This window comes from Polypterus senegalus, chromosome 1 (genome assembly GCF_016835505.1).
Source record: "Polypterus senegalus isolate Bchr_013 chromosome 1, ASM1683550v1, whole genome shotgun sequence".
Lineage (NCBI taxonomy): Eukaryota > Metazoa > Chordata > Cladistia > Polypteriformes > Polypteridae > Polypterus > Polypterus senegalus.
In genome coordinates, this window is record NC_053154.1 from 297,762,382 (window position 1) to 297,778,336 (window position 15,955).

A 15,955-nucleotide genomic window follows, 5' to 3' on the forward strand; every position below is an offset into this window, starting at 1 on the left:
TTTAACTCCGTTACAAAGTGATCAAAAGTCTCGTTTATACCTTGCGTCTTCTCACTAAACTTGTATCTCACGAATATCGTATTCGTCTTATGCATGACAAACGCCTCGTAGCGGCAGCGTGTCTATTGGATTGATTCTGACAGACAGTCTTATGTGGGCAGGCACTCAATTACGTGGGAGGCGTGGGTATGGGGGACACAATATAGGCAGGCAGCCAACTACGTGGGAAACGTGGTGATGGGTGACGCAACTCCGCCTCACATGGCGACCGAGCTGCAGGCTATGGCCGTGAATATGTACGTAAGTAGGATTCAGTTATGAAAGTTATGCGTAGAATTTCCAAATGAAACCTGTTTAACTTTTTTTAAGTAAGCTGTAAGGAATGAGCCTGCCAAATTTCAGCCTTCTACCTACATGGGAAGTTGGAGAATTACTGATGAATGAGTGAGTGAGTGAGTGAGTGAGGGCTTTGCCTTTTATTAGTATAGATGATCAAAAGAATTCTACAGACTAAATGTACAAGTAAAACAAAGCACTCTTAAAAGCTAGCTTATAACAACAGTACATTCAAACAGCTAAACTAAAAGAATATCTTACCATGCCTGGTGTGAGGCAGTCAGAACTGAGACCTTTATTGACATCCTTTGGGTTAATGGAAAGTTTAATACTGTTGTGGCCATCTGCTGTCTTTCCAAGACTGGATATCGTACACCTTAAAATCATCCCAGGACTAAACAGGTGGGAAAGTGTTAACACCTCCTAGAGACAGTGAGCAGAAAAAGAACACAATTACACTTTAAGTAAGTACATGTAATCAAGCACTGGTGTTAAAGGAATAGCTTAGCCAAAATTCAAAACCTCTTGCCAACAGAAATGTGTCTATGGATAGAACTTAGTTTTCCATCTGTTTTTGTTATTCTGTGTTTGGGAAGATTGATACAGTAGAGAATGCAAAGATTTCCATGTCAATATATCAAGGAAGGATTTTTTGGCCATATAGGTAACATTAGTGGTATAACATCTGCTTAGAATGTAAAAGCAATACATTTGAAAATTATTTCCTAGCAAAACACATTCATTCATTCATTAATAGTCAGAGACTTTAATTTTCATATGATAATCAGTGTGACCAAACAGTAAAAGAATTCATGAATCTCCTGGACTCTCTTGATTCGAGACAGCTCGTTAATCAGTCTACACATAAAGCAGGTCATACGCTAGACTTAGTAATTACTAAAGGACTAAAATTTGATATAAAGCAGTTCATTGATACGGATCAGACCATTTTCTTTTACTTTTTAGTATAGAAATAATGATAGAAAACACTCATGAGAAGCATATTGTTAAACGCTTCTTTGACTCATCAGCAGCTTTAAAATTTACAAACATTCTAAACAATCAGTCCGTTTATAGTGCCAACTATAATAGCGAGGATAATGTAAATAATAAGGTGGAAAGATTTAATACTAAAGTGAGAGCTGCTGTTGACATAGTTGCACCTGAAATGACAGTTAAAAAATCTTCTAGCATTGTTATACCACAGAAGACCCAAAGAGTGTCTGATTTAAACAGAACATGCCGTAGAGCAGAGCGTAAATGGAGGAAGACTAAACTAACTATCCACTATGAAATATTAAAAGGTAAAATAACAGAATACAATAACACAGTCCCTCTTGAAGCGCTGCTGTTTCTCTAAGATTATAAATAACAATGCTAGTAATCCCAGAGTCTTATTCTCTACGATAGATCGTCTGCTAAACCCAGGTAACTCAAAGGAATGCCTCCTAAGTACTTCCAGTAAAACCTGTGAGGCTATCACTGTATTTTTCAATCAAAACATTACTGATATTAGAAATAACATAGTATATCTCCCCAACACTAAGGATCCTCCAAAACCGCAGTACTCCATTATAAACAAATTAAACTTTCTCTAGTATAAACTTACCTGATTTACATAAAATAATTTCTCAACTGAAACCCTCCACCTGCGTACTTGACCCAATACCAACAAATTTTTTCAAAGAAGTATCGGGCATGCTAATTGATAATATTCTTGACATAGTAAATTTGTCATTAGATACGGGAGTCTTCTCAGACGGTCTTAAGACTGCTGTAGTTAATCCTCTACTTAAGAAAAATAATCTTGACCCTCGTTTTGAAAATTTTAGACCCATCTCTAACCTGCCTTTCTTAAGTAAAATTCTAGAGAAGGCAGTCATTATGCAGTTAAATGACTCAATAAACATGCTATTCTTGATAAATTTCAGTCAGGTTTTAGAACAAATCACACTGCACTTGTTAAAGTAGTAAATGACTTGTGGGTAAATGCAGACAGAGGCCATTTATCTGTTCTCATCCTATTAGATGTGAGTGCTGTATTTGACACCATTGATCATAATATTCTAAGAAATCGCCGTAGTCAATGGGTGGGCCTCTCTGGCAGTGTCTTAAATTGGTTTGAATCCTACCTTGCAGCGAGAAAATTCTTTGTTAGTTGTGGGAATTACAACTCAAAGACATAGGATATCCTATATGGTGTTCCACAAGGCTCTATCCTGGGTGCGCTGCTCTTCTCAATCTACATGCTTCCGTTAGGTCAGATTATCTCAGGGCACAACGTGAGCTACCACAGCTATGCTGATGATACACAGCTGTACTTATCAATAGCACCTGATGACCCCAATTCTCTTGATTCAATAACACAATGTCTTACTTGTATTTCTGAATGGATGAATAGTAATTTTCTCAAGCTAAATAAAGAGAAAACTGAAATCTTAGTCATTGGCAATAACGGATACAATGAGACTATTAGAAATAAACTGGATACATTAGGATTCAAAGTCAAGACGGAAGTAAAAAGCTTAGGGTAATTGTTGACTGCAATCGGAATTTTAAATCGCATATTAAAGCGGATCACTAGGACAGCATTTTTTCATTTAAGAAACATAGCAAAAATTAGACCTCTTGTATCACTGAAAGATGCTGAGAAATTAGTTCACGCATTTGTTTTCAGTCGACTAGATTACTGTAACGCAATCCTCTCAAGAATATCCAAAAAAGACATAAATCGTTTGCAACTAGTGCAGAATGCAGCTGCTAGAATCTTAACCAGAAAAAGGAAATCCGAGTATATTTCTCCAATTTTGATGTCACTTCACTGGTTACCTGTGTCATTCAGGATTGACTTTAAAATTCTGCTTATGGTTTATAAAGCCTTAAATAATCTCGCCCGATCTTGTATATCAGAATGTCTGACATCTTATATTCCAAATCATTACTTCAGATTCTCAAATGAGTGTCTGCTTAGAATTCCAAGAGCAAAACTTAAAAGAAGTGGTGAAGCAGCCTTCTGCTAACTCTGGAAGGCCTGCCAATAGGAATTCGCCAGGCTAATACAGTGGAGCACTTCAAAAAACTACTGAAAACACATTATTTTAACATGGCCTTCTCATAACCTCACTGTAACTTAATCCTGATACTCTGTATATCCAATTCATTATAATAACTATTCACGGTGGCTCTAAAATCTGTACTAACCCCTACTCTCTCTTCTGTTTCTTTTTCCGGTGTCTTTTTGGTGGTGGAAGCCACCACCATCTACTCAAAGCACCGTGATGTTCCAACAATGATGGATGGATTAAAAGCCAGAAGTCTGTATGACCATCAACATCAAGTGACTCCATGAGAACCCTAAATACAAAGAAGACTATTTCATTTATGTTAGGTAGAATGCCCAGAGGGGACTGGGCGGTCTCGTGGCCTGGAACCCCTGCAGATTTTATTTTTTTCTCCAGCCGTCTGGAGTTTTTTTTGTTTTTTCTGTCCTCCCTGGCCATTGGACCTTACTCTTTTTCTATGTTAACTAATTTTGTCTTATTTTAATTTCTTATTTTGCCTTTTATTTTTTCTTCATTATGTAAAGCACTTTGAGCTACTTTTTTGTATGAAAATGTGCTATATAAATAAATAAAATAAATGATTAATTCTAATAGATGATGTACCACAAATATCAGTTCAGCTGAAACAAATCCTATACCAATGTTTCTGTCTATCAATCAATCACTCAATCAACATTTATTTAGATAGATTTAAGTTGAACTTTTAGGTTCAGTTTGGCTATCAGAATTATTGAAGGAAAAAAAAGTTAATTCTGTCCCACACAAAAGTACTTCATTTTAATGTTGCAAACTAGGACTGCCTCTCCAGTTAGCAGGCAGACATATACAGAATTTAAAAATTTCTACGCATACAAACCAAAGTAATAATAAAAGAGAATGAAGAGAAGCAAGAATCTTCAAATTAAATTGCTATTCATCAACAGCAAACATAATGTTATATACCAAAACAGACTATTCCCAAACTATACAGCCAATACTAGAAAATCAATTTTCACACTTAAGAACTGTACAATGGCATTAATTGAGTTAAGGGTTTTCCTAATTAGGTGTATTAAATTGACTCAATTTTACCTATAGAGGTGTCATTTCAAATTTAACTTTTATCACAAATGGAGAAATTTACTGCTATACTTTTCAGGATTTCATCACAATATTTAATATTTTAAAACATTAAAAAGCAATGTTACTGTATTGTAATCCAAGTATTGGCACAATACCATATCCTGAGATCTCTGGCAATTCCCATAACTTTTTTACAGTTTGTATACTATGATTTAACTTTTAATCTAGAAATTGTTGGACCACAAAAGCAGTTGTGGTATGAATAGCAAAATGTCCATGTAAAATGTTTAATAAAGCAAGACTAAAACAAACATTGTGTTGTCTAAAAATATTATAAAAGATACATTGACGTTTAAACCATAACCGGAACACAGATATTAATAGTTATAGGGATTCTTAACAGTGACAGCTCTACAGCTCACTGTTAAACAATGTTCTCCGATTCCAGGCTGACAATTCTTGCCTATACCAATATGCAAGCTAACCCAATAATGGTAAGGCAAACACTAATATTTATATTATTTTTCTTGCATCTTTGCATGTGTCACCTAATTTCAATTAGTAAAACTAATAAAAAATAATTTTCATTACAAGCACACACAGTTATACATGGTATGCTGTTAATGAGTTTGGCTGTGAAATCATAATTAACAATATCCTGTAAAAATGAACAACGGCTTAAATTTAAGGCCAAATAACTGAATTAAATAATGAAAGTTACCATGGCCTTAAGGTATTTCTCAACTGAAAATTACTGAATTCTTACATTTTGGATTAACTGTACACTTAATAATTCATGATGAAGAAAAAAACATTGAATATGGAAAATGAAAAATATAAAATAAACTGCTAAAATGCAGCCTGTACAACTACATCAAATGCTGCTTAGTGCAAATGGTTTACAACAGTACAATCCAAAATACAAAAAAAAAGGACTTTTTTTCAACCGTAGTAAAAACTGTAGCTTGCCAGCTAATATTAAAGATGATCTGTAAGCAAACTAAAAATTTTAAATTACATGGAAAAAAATCTAATATGTATTTTAAGACACAATATTCCTAGCGCTAAGAATCCTAGATGTACAAAATTATCGAGCATTTACAAAACCAGGCCATAATCAAAAATAGGCAGCTCTGATACTTATGCATTAAGGTTTGTAATAATATACTGGATATAATGTATTGAATTTACATATCAGGGAAATTAATCTGTATACTAATCGTTCTTTCCTTAAGGAGCTCTATAACATCCATCCATCTTCTTCCACTTATCCGAGGTCAGGTCACGGGGGCAGCAGCTTGAGCAGAGAGGCCCAGACTCCCCCCTCCCCAGCCACTTCTTCTAGCTCTTCCGGGAAAATCCCAAGGCATTCCCAGGCCAGCCGGGAGACATAGTCCCTCCAGTGTGTCCTGGGTCTTACCCGGGGCCTCCTCCCGGTTGGACGCGCTCAGAACACCTCACCAGGGAGGTGTCCAGGAGTCATCCTTATCAGATGCCCAAGCCACCTCATCTGACTCCTTTCGATGCGGAGGAGCAGCGGGTCTACTCCGAGCCTCTCCCGGATGACTGAGCTTCTCACCCTATCTTTAAGGGAAAGCCCAGACACCCTGCGGAGGAAACTCATTTCAGCCGCTTGAATTCGCGATCTCGTTTTTTCAGTCACTACCCATAGCTCATGACCATAAGTGAGGGTAGGAACGTAGATCGACTGGTAAATTGAGAGCTTTTGACAGCTCCTTTTTCACCACGACAGACCAATGCAGAGCCCGCATCACTGCGGACGCCGCAACGATCCGCCTGTCAATCTCACGCTCCATTCTTCCCTCACTCGTGAAGATACTTGAACTCCTCCACTTGGGGCAGGATTTATCCCCCAACCCTGAGAGGGCACTCCACTCTTTTCCGGCTGAGGACCATGGTCTCGGATTTGGAGGTGCTGATTCTCATCCCAGCCATTTCACACTCAGCTGCGAACCGATCCAGAGAGAGCTGAAGATCACGGCCTGATGAAGCAAACAGGGCAACATCACCTGCAAAAAGCAGTGACCCAATCCTGAGTCCACCAAACCAGACCACTTCAACACCCTGGCTGCGCATAGAAATTCTGTCCATAAAAGTTATGAACAGAATAGGTGACAAAGGGCAGCCCTGGCAGAGTCCAACTCTCACTAGAAACGGGCTCGACTTACTCCCGGCAATGCGGACAAAGCTCGGACACCAATTGTGCAGGGACCAAACAGCTCTTATCAGGGGGTCCGGTACCCCATACTCCCGGAGCACCCCCCACAGGATTCCCCGAGGGACACAGTCGAACGCCTTTTCAGAGTTCCTCAAGGCTCTGGATGTTGTAGGACTGTCTTGGTTGACACGTCTCTGCAACATCCCATGGACATCGGGGACAGTGCCTCTGGATTGGCAGACCGGAGTGGTGGTTCCGGAGGGTGTGTTCCAACTACAGAGGGATCACACACCTCAGCCTCACTAGAAAAGTCTATTCGGGGGTTCTAGAGAGGAGGGTCCGTCGGATAGTCAAACCTCGGATTCAGGAGGAACAGTGTGGTTTTCGTCCTGGCTACGGAACAGTGGACCAGCTCTACACCCTTAGCAGAGTCCTGGAGGATGCATGGGAGTTTACTCTATAACAATGGCAGCAAAAGCTGATTCAGAAGGATTGGGTATATTTGTGTAAAAAAAAAAAAAAAAAAAAACATTTAAATTTTAAAACTTTGAAGGTAATGGGGAAAAAAAGGTGTGCAATCAGATAAACAATTCGTACATGATAAAACAGCATAACATTAAAGATCAGTTGTGGTTTGTCTTTAAACAAAGGTCTCACACAGTTATTGATTTAGCTGTGGACCTGAAAATGTGTGAATCAACATGAATGCAACAGAAGTTCTGAAAAACAGGACTACTGAAGTTCTATCAAAACTTGAAAACATTCTCTCGTAATTACAACCAGCTACATGATCTCCTAGTGACTTCATAAAATGCTATTCAGTTTACACCGTAATCTTCTCAAGCTACTTTGCAAGGACTGTTAAAGTATACTCTTTGAAAAACATTACACACAACTTTCATATGTGAAAATTCTCAAAAAATCCCCTGCCTTTTATGATTTATTCCAGTAAATCAGAAGAGTTATATTAATGGATTCCTTTCCCATAAGTTCTTTGTTGCACCTTAAACAGCAGCCTGGAAGGATAAACCTACACAGACACATGATGGTGGCGGCAATGGTGTGGGTGTTTGGGACTTGTGCTGTGGGGAATGGGTGAAGTGGTTTAATAGATAGATAGATACATACTTTATTAATCCCAAGGGGAAATTCACATAATAATCCAGCAGCATTATACTGATACAAAAAACAATATTAAAGAGTAATAAAAAATGCATATAAACGCAGACAATAACTTTGAGTAATGTTAGCATTTACTCCACCGGGTGGAATTGAAGAGCCGCATAGCGTGGGGGAGGAACGATCTCCTCAGTCTGTCACTGAAGCTACTCATCTGCCTGGAGATGACACTGTTCAGTGGATGTGGTGGATTCTTCATGATTGACAGGAGTTTGCTTAATGCCCGTCGCTCTGCTACAGATGTTAAATTGTCCAACTTTACTCCTACAATGGAGCCTGCCTTCTTAACAGTTTGTCCAGGCGTGAGGCGTCCATCTTTATGCTGCCTCCCCAGCACACCACCGCGTAGAAGAGGGCACTCGCCACAACCGTCTGGTAGAACATCTGCAGCATCTTATTGCAGATGTTGAAGGACACCAACCTTCTAAGGAAGTATAGTTGGCTCTGACCTTTCTTCCACAGAGCATCAGTTTTGGCAGACCAGTCCAATTTGTCATCCAGCTCCACTCCCAGGTATTTATAGGTCTGTACCCTCTGCACAGTCTTCTCTGATGATCATGGGGTCCATGAGGGGCCTGGGCCTTCTAAAATCCACCACCAGTTCCTTGGTCTTGCTGGTGTTCAGGTGTAAGTGGTTTGAGTCGCACCATTTAACAAAGTCTTTGATTAGCTTCCTGTACTCCTCCTCCTGATGCAGCCCACAATAGCAGTGTCATCAGCGAACTTTTGCGCGTGGCAGGACTCCGAGTCGTATTGGAAGTCTGATGTATACAGGCTGAACAGGACCGAAGTACAGTCCCCTGCAGTGCTCCTGTGTTGCTGACCACAATGTCAGACCTGCAGTTCCCAAGACGCACATATTGAGGTCTGTCTGTAAGATAGTCCACGATCCATGCCACCAGGTATGAGTCTACTCCCATCTCAGTCAGCTTGTCTCTAAGGAGCAGGTGGGAATGGAGGATGCCATCATCTACATGCTACACCGAGCCCTCTCCCACTTGGAAAGAGGCAGTGGTGCTGTAAGAATTATGCTTCTGGACTCCTGTAGTGCCTTCAACACCATCCAACCTCTGCTCCTTAGGGACAAGCTGACAGAGATGGGAGTAGGTTCATACCTGGTGGCATGGATCGTGAACTCTCTTACAGACAGACCTCAGTGTGTGTGTCTCGGTAACTGCAGGTCTGACATTGTGATCAGCAGCACAGGACCACCAAAGGAGACTGTACTTTCTCCTGTCCTGTTCAGCCTATATACGTCGGACTTCCAATACAACTCAGAGTCCTGCCACATGCAAAAGTTCGCTGACGACACTGCATCAGGAGTCGGTAGGAGGAGGAATATAGGAGCCCAATCAAGGACTTTGTTAAATGGTGCGACTCAAATCACCTACAACTGAACACCAGCAAAACCAAGGAGCTGGTGGTGGATTTTAGGAGGCCCAGGCCCTCATGGACCCCGTGATCATCAGAGGTGACTGTGTGAGACCTATAAATACCTGGGAGTGGAACTGGATGACAAATTGGACTGGTCTGCCAATACTGATGCTCTGTGGAAAAAAAGCCGACTATACTTCCTCAGAAGGCTGGCGTCCTTCAACATCTGCAATAAGATGCTGCAGATGTTCCATCAGACGGCTGTGGCGAGCGCCCTCTTCTACGCGGTGGTGTGCTGGGGAGGCAGCATAAAGAGAGACGCCTCATTCCTGGACAAACTGGTGAGGAAGGCAGGCTCTATTGTAGGCACGGAGCTGGACAGTTCAACATCTGTGGCAGAGCGACGGTCGCTAAGCAGGCTCCTGACAATCATGGAGAATCCACTGCATCCACTGAAGAGTATCATCTCCAGAAAGAGGGCCAGCTTTAGCAACTGCTGTCACTGTCCTGCTCCACTGGCAGACCGAGAAGATCATTCCTCCCCGACACCATGCGACTATTCAATTCCACCCTTGGTAGGTGTAAACGTTAACATCATACAACTTTATTGACGGTTATACCTGCCTTGCACTCTTCCCCTTCCATTTTTTAACTTGCACTGCATTGTTATCACTCTTTAATCAATATTGTTCTTATCAGTATGCTGCTGCTGGAGTATGTAAATTTCCCCTTGGGGATTAATAAAGTATCTATCTAATTACCCTATTCAAAATCATTCTTAGTTTAAGGACACAGTCTCTTAAAGGGATGTCCTAACTGTGAAACTCTGATTATTCAAATCTAAGCTCAAAGCCTGCCATTCCTTCTTCATTCTTAAAAACTTTCTAATACACTATTTTGGTTACTTTAGTCATCTTGTCTTAGATATAAATGTGCTTGTTAACTATACCTTAATAACGTTTTGCCACATAAAGCAATTATATCCTCTGTTTGGTTATGAAAACACCTGTCAAGAATCAATAGTTTGAAATTGTGTACTAATAATCTATGGACAAATAGTTCATTCACCTTCCACTCTGTTCTGGTCTTCCAAAAACAATGAAGTGAAAAGCATCATTAGTTAATTAAAATAATGCAAAAAAATTAAATCACTAGAAAATATGAAAAGTGCTCTTACCTCCATGACTTCTTCTGTGTTCACATGATCAGAAAGGAATTTGGTGTAGGAGTCAGAGATGTTAGTCACGGAAACAAAGCCATTAAGTCCACATGGCAAGCTCACCATCAGCTCAAAGTCACCTACTTCTTTAATGCAACCCATTATTAACATTCCTTCAACAAGATTCTATAATATGAGAAAAGAAAGCAAAGCATTATATTTGCATTAACCTGGAAATCAAATGAAATTTCAAATTTCAACAACTTGATGACATTAAACACATGGTTCAAGACATGTTAAAACTATTCAAAAGGCATCAAAGCTCAAAATTTCCATTGGCTCAGCTACAGTTCTGACTTAGTACCCCAACAACACCTGAATCCTCATTCAAGCACAGACGGTGGTACAGAAAATAGCATTTTTGTCAACAAATATATAGACCCCATTTTTCTTCCTAGCTAGGTTGCTTTTTGTGTGGAATTTTCCCATTGTCCTTATGTTTACTTCTAATTTAACCAAGAGTTTCTAGGTACCATTCAATGTCCAAAAACTTCATGTCAACCACATTTTAATTGAACAGATGAAAGTGTGAGGGCATGTGTAAAGCCACAGTTCAGTGATGGGTACACTGTGCTGATAAATGATAGCGCCATTTGGATAAGATGTTATTTAAAAAAAAAAAAAAAGGTTCTGACTGTTTGCAGCCATAAAAGATCCTTGGACATCTTTTGAAAAGAGTAGGGTGTTCCCCAATGTCCTAACTAAATTATCCATCCTGACTCTCTAATCCAGGGGTCTCCAACCTTCATCCCCCCCAGAAGAGCTACTTTTACAAAATGAAAATGGCATGTTTTCTACCGTTTATTCTCATAGCTTATTTCAACCCAAACAAACTGAATAAGCTTGTTTTGTCTGAACATTTACAAAATGTTGGTGTCCACCACTCACATTTTGCATTAAAACATCACAAAAAATATTTAGTTCACCTGCAACTTCATTTTGTATGTCTGTATGCATTTTCTAGTGTATCTCACACTATTGAGTTAAAACATGAAGGCTGTCAAAGCAAAACAATGCAATTACAAATACACAGATATTACTTATTCATTTGTCATTTTGTTACATGTCACCGTTTCACTTCACAAGAGTATTCACATTTCCAGTTGCATGTGTGATGACTGGCACTGCATGGAGTCAACAAGGGCGGGGCCCTCCTCACTCACGCTGCAGCCTTGAAGCATGTACCTTAACCCCGCTTTGCTAGTGAACAAGAAAACTACTTAAAGGATTTAGATCATGGATTTTTTTTCGATAATTTGCTTGAATATTGCGGTTGATTTTGCGACTTTTCTCATTTCATTATGTATCATAGTTCTCTTGCAGTACAGTTTTATTTGTGCGAATCCCAACTTCGGGGCGTGTTCCTTAACTCCGCTTAGCTAACGTACAAGAAAACAATTGCATTCAAATTTGTTTGATATTTAAAATAAAAAGTGTTACTTAGATTTTGATGAATTCGAGACTGGATATTCTCTTAAGTGTATGCCACATTGAAAAGATAGACTGCAATTCAGATTGTAGATCGTGATTTTGTGTTAAAAGAATCGTGATTTTTTTTTTAAAAGATCGCCCACCTCTAATTTGACTAATCAAGTTTTAGAATTTATGTAGGATTCAATAACCCTTTGGTGAACAACTTGGAAAGGGGTTGTGAGTGACGTGTTTGAGACCCCAGCTCTAATCATGCCATCTCTGCCACGCTCTCTTTCTCTCTCACGCCTTCACCAACTTATAGCTATAGTGTGGTGGGCATGCTGGTGAATAAAGGCTTCCATTGCATTATCTAGGTGTATGCTGCACATCGGTGGAGGTTAAAGTAGATCCCCACTGTCTGTGTAAAGTGCTTTAAAAACGGCTATAGAAATGTAATTAATTAACTCCCCTCACGGATGGTGTTTGTCCTGCACCCATAGCTGTCAAAACTAGCACCTTCAAACTACCCTGCACAAGAGAAAAATGGATACATAGATATTTTCTAACTTAGCAAAATGTTTAATAATTGCTCGTTTTCAGGAAAATCCTTGAGCAAGGCACCGCAAGCAGCTTTATATAAGCTGATGAAGATGTTATAACCATTGCTTAAAACAAAGTCAGTCACTCATTTCCTAAACAGCTCTGTTCTGTCACGGGGTGCTGGAGCATATCCAAGCTATCATTGAGCACAATGCTGGAATTAACGTTCAGCAGGGTACTAATCCATTGCAGGGTGAACACACATACACATACACCCATGGCGCAGTTTAGAATCATCAATCCACCTAATTTTCATGTCTTTGGATTGAGGGAGGAAACCGGAGTACCAGAAGGAAACACACACAGATACAGGGTGACCACACAAACTCCATTTAGGGAGGACCTGGGACAAATCCTGGTTTCCTTACTGCCACCGTCACCATTCCACCCATAAATCCAAGTGCAAGGGCTAATAAAAGAAAGTAATCTTATTCAAAAGATCTTATTACAACTTATTAGATATCTGAACTGTTAGATACAAATGTGGAATACAATTTTACAAACCATTTTATCATAATATGGTCTGGGGTTAAGGTTATTCCATTAACATCTATGAAGTTTTAAACAAAAAGTACTCACCTTGAAATAAAGAATATCCACAGTTTTTGAATCATTAAGTTTAGATGCACCAACTTCTTTGTCTTTTTGTGCAATCTTTTTATTTTCATAACTGTTGTCCTTTTTCTTCTTTTTCTCATTAGAATCATAGGGCTATTAATAAAAAATAGGAAATTATTGTTTTGGGATTATGAAATGAAATACAATCATCAACTTTGGTGATATGCAATTTTCCATTAGAGAGTGTAAAAACCCTTTTGATTGTGATCTTGTGTATATAGGATATTCTAAAATGTCTAACCACAATGGCATATCCACATAATTTACAAAACATTGACTCTTGCAACAGTTATGGTAATTTTACATATATTTTGCTTATATGTTTTGTGTAACAAAGTAATTTCATTTTTACATAGATGGTAAAGTTAGGGTGAATCATTTATTTAGGACCAGTAATGAAGTTTGGTTCTTAAAAAGAATTCTGTGAACATTTTGATGAGAGAATGCAACCATTTATTTTCAAATGATGAATATTATAGGAGTACAGTCTGCAAAAACATCCAATTAAGTAATAAATGTAAACATGCCTACACCTGTACACAGACACACTGAATATATTAGTAAGAAAAATTAAACAGTAATGCAATAAAGACATTGATATGTAACCATAATAAACGTTACATTTTCCCCTCACTAGATCTCACAAACAGAAAAAAGTGTAATGTTTTATCTACATAATCTCTAATACACTAAGCTTCAGACCTCAAATAGATTGTCTTGTTCAAAAGGTCGTTTAGTTCCTTTGAGTTTAGTAGTGTTCGTAAATGTTCCACCACGTGGAAAATCTTCATCTGCTGATGTCATTTCTTCCTTAAAAAAAACAAAATAAATAATTACTTAACATCAGTGAACTAAATTAAATCTTTTAATTTTTCAACAAGGTATCATAGTGCTAGTTTCTCAATTCAGCATGTCAAATTTCAGAAACGGAAAGCATCAAACAATGGAATGCATAATGTAGAGCTTCACACAGTGGGAAAAAAACGAGGCCTGGAGGTAATCTCACAGCAACAACAATGAACCACAAACTGGCCAAGTGTGACATCTAGGGATGCAGCATGGTTGAAGAGTACATAGATGGAATTATAGCTTTGGTTGTGATACCAACAGGAGAAAAATTAGTGACCACAGGGTAACAAAATAAACGTTTTTTTTTTTACATTTATGAAAATAAAAACATGCACAGCAAGTCCTTAAAATAAACTTAAAATTCATCCATCCACTTACCAGAACCCAATTATTCTAATCGCGGGACCACCAGAGTCTGGAGACTATCATGGCAGCACCACATTTATGCATACACTGAGCTAATTTGAAGCCACTTACCACACATATCTTCAAGTATGAGAGAAACAATAGAGTATCCAGACACAAAATCATGAAGATATGGAGAAAATATGTAAACTCCACAGAGGCAGCAACTGGCAAAAGTGAGGCCACTGCACTATTAAGCACAAAATGTACACAAAACAAATCTAAATCAAAATCGTGTGCTTATTCAGACCCTGACAAAAATATCTAACAGTGTGGGTCTGATGAAAACAGACATAAAAATGGCAAATGCCCGAGTGAAAAAAAAGTTGGGAAGTTTTCATGATTTTTACTGCTATTTAAGCTAAAAACATAATAAGGGTGGGGATGTTTCTACTATTTATTAGTTTGTAGAGATTTTGCAACATTTACACCCTCCTAGATGGATAATTAATATAACTGCACTATGCAAAATAACTACCTATTAAAGGTTATGCTCAATTCTATTTTTTGAAAAACATTTGGTCGTCACTTTTCATAGGCAAAAAATAACCATTACTTTATGAACAATCTCTCCAAGGCAAACAACATTTCAAAATACTTACAAGCAAGACAGTAACTTCTAAGAGCTGGACACTGGGACAGAGAAATGCATTCAGTTAGAGCTTTACAGTTCAGCTCTTCTACCAAACCGATCTATTCTTATTTACTCTTTTTGGAACAGTACTTCATCTTTACAATTTCTAATTAGTATTTTCGGTAATTTCTCTGTCATCTTGTAAATCATTTTAAGCTATACGGCTTGTGTGATAATATTCTATTGAAACTATTCTTAACCCATTAAACTGGTAGCTCAAATTTTACCTAAAAGCACTGGAATGCCCTTAGCAGGTCACTTCACCGGTTCATACTTCAATTATGAACTATATACAGTGCCGTGAAAAAAGTATTTTTTCATTTCTTGATTTGTTTCGATAACTGAAAACTTTTAACACTGATTGTTTTCATGTCCAGAAACATCATCTAAAATTTTATATGGGCACCCGATTTAATGAAATAGTATACTGAATAAACAAAGCTATCCATAAACAATCGTCACGTCGCGGAAAAAGTTACTGGCTACATCATCTTTAACTGCAAAGACTGCAGCCAAATTCAATTATAATTCAACGTGAGACTTTCCTATCGCTTTGGAACAATTTTAGTCCACTGTTTCTTGCAAAAACTGTTGTAATTCAGAAACACTAGTAGATTGTAATTATTATATTAGGTGTTCTCTTCTTTTTAATTCATTACATTGCAGGAATATCAAGGGACATTTAGTATAGGAATAGCAAATACACCTACGTTTAGAATAACTTCTGTAATTAAAGAAAAATATATTAAAAAATAATAATATAGATCAGAAATCGTAGCTACTACCAGTCTGATTTCATGATTTGATATACTTGCCTGTCGATAAGTAAACACGTTCTTTGCCGATCTTATAATTCTGCAGTCATGCAACTCACATGTGCTTCGCCATTTCTTTAACCCCAGGAACTATAACCAATACGGAAATGGAAGAAGCATCAACCTTCTACCCAGGAGGTATAAAGTTCGCAACGCAAGCAAAATATTGATTGACAGCTAAAAGACCAGTAGAGAAACAGAACTTTGAAA

The 15,955-nt window shown here is 38.3% G+C and overlaps 1 protein-coding gene across 2 annotated transcripts in view; it reads right to left on the reverse strand.

The window, feature by feature from the left end:
• pdcd11 (programmed cell death 11) overlaps positions 1–15,869 on the reverse strand; it is a 78,760-nt gene extending 62,891 nt beyond the window's left edge. Inside the window, exons 1-5 of one of the 2 annotated variants that reach the window (XM_039734665.1) lie at positions 15,746–15,869; positions 13,745–13,848; positions 13,004–13,135; positions 10,370–10,537; positions 598–759 (exon numbers count right to left, since the gene is read on the reverse strand). In XM_039734665.1, coding sequence (XP_039590599.1) covers positions 598–759; positions 10,370–10,537; positions 13,004–13,135; positions 13,745–13,846 — 564 coding nt within the window. In that variant the 5' untranslated portion in view covers positions 13,847–13,848; positions 15,746–15,869. Of the gene's footprint in view, positions 1–597; positions 760–10,369; positions 10,538–13,003; positions 13,136–13,744; positions 13,853–15,745 lie in introns of both variants that reach the window. The other variant, XM_039734660.1, reaches the window with a different exon arrangement.
• Between the last annotated feature and the right edge of the window lie 86 nt (positions 15,870–15,955).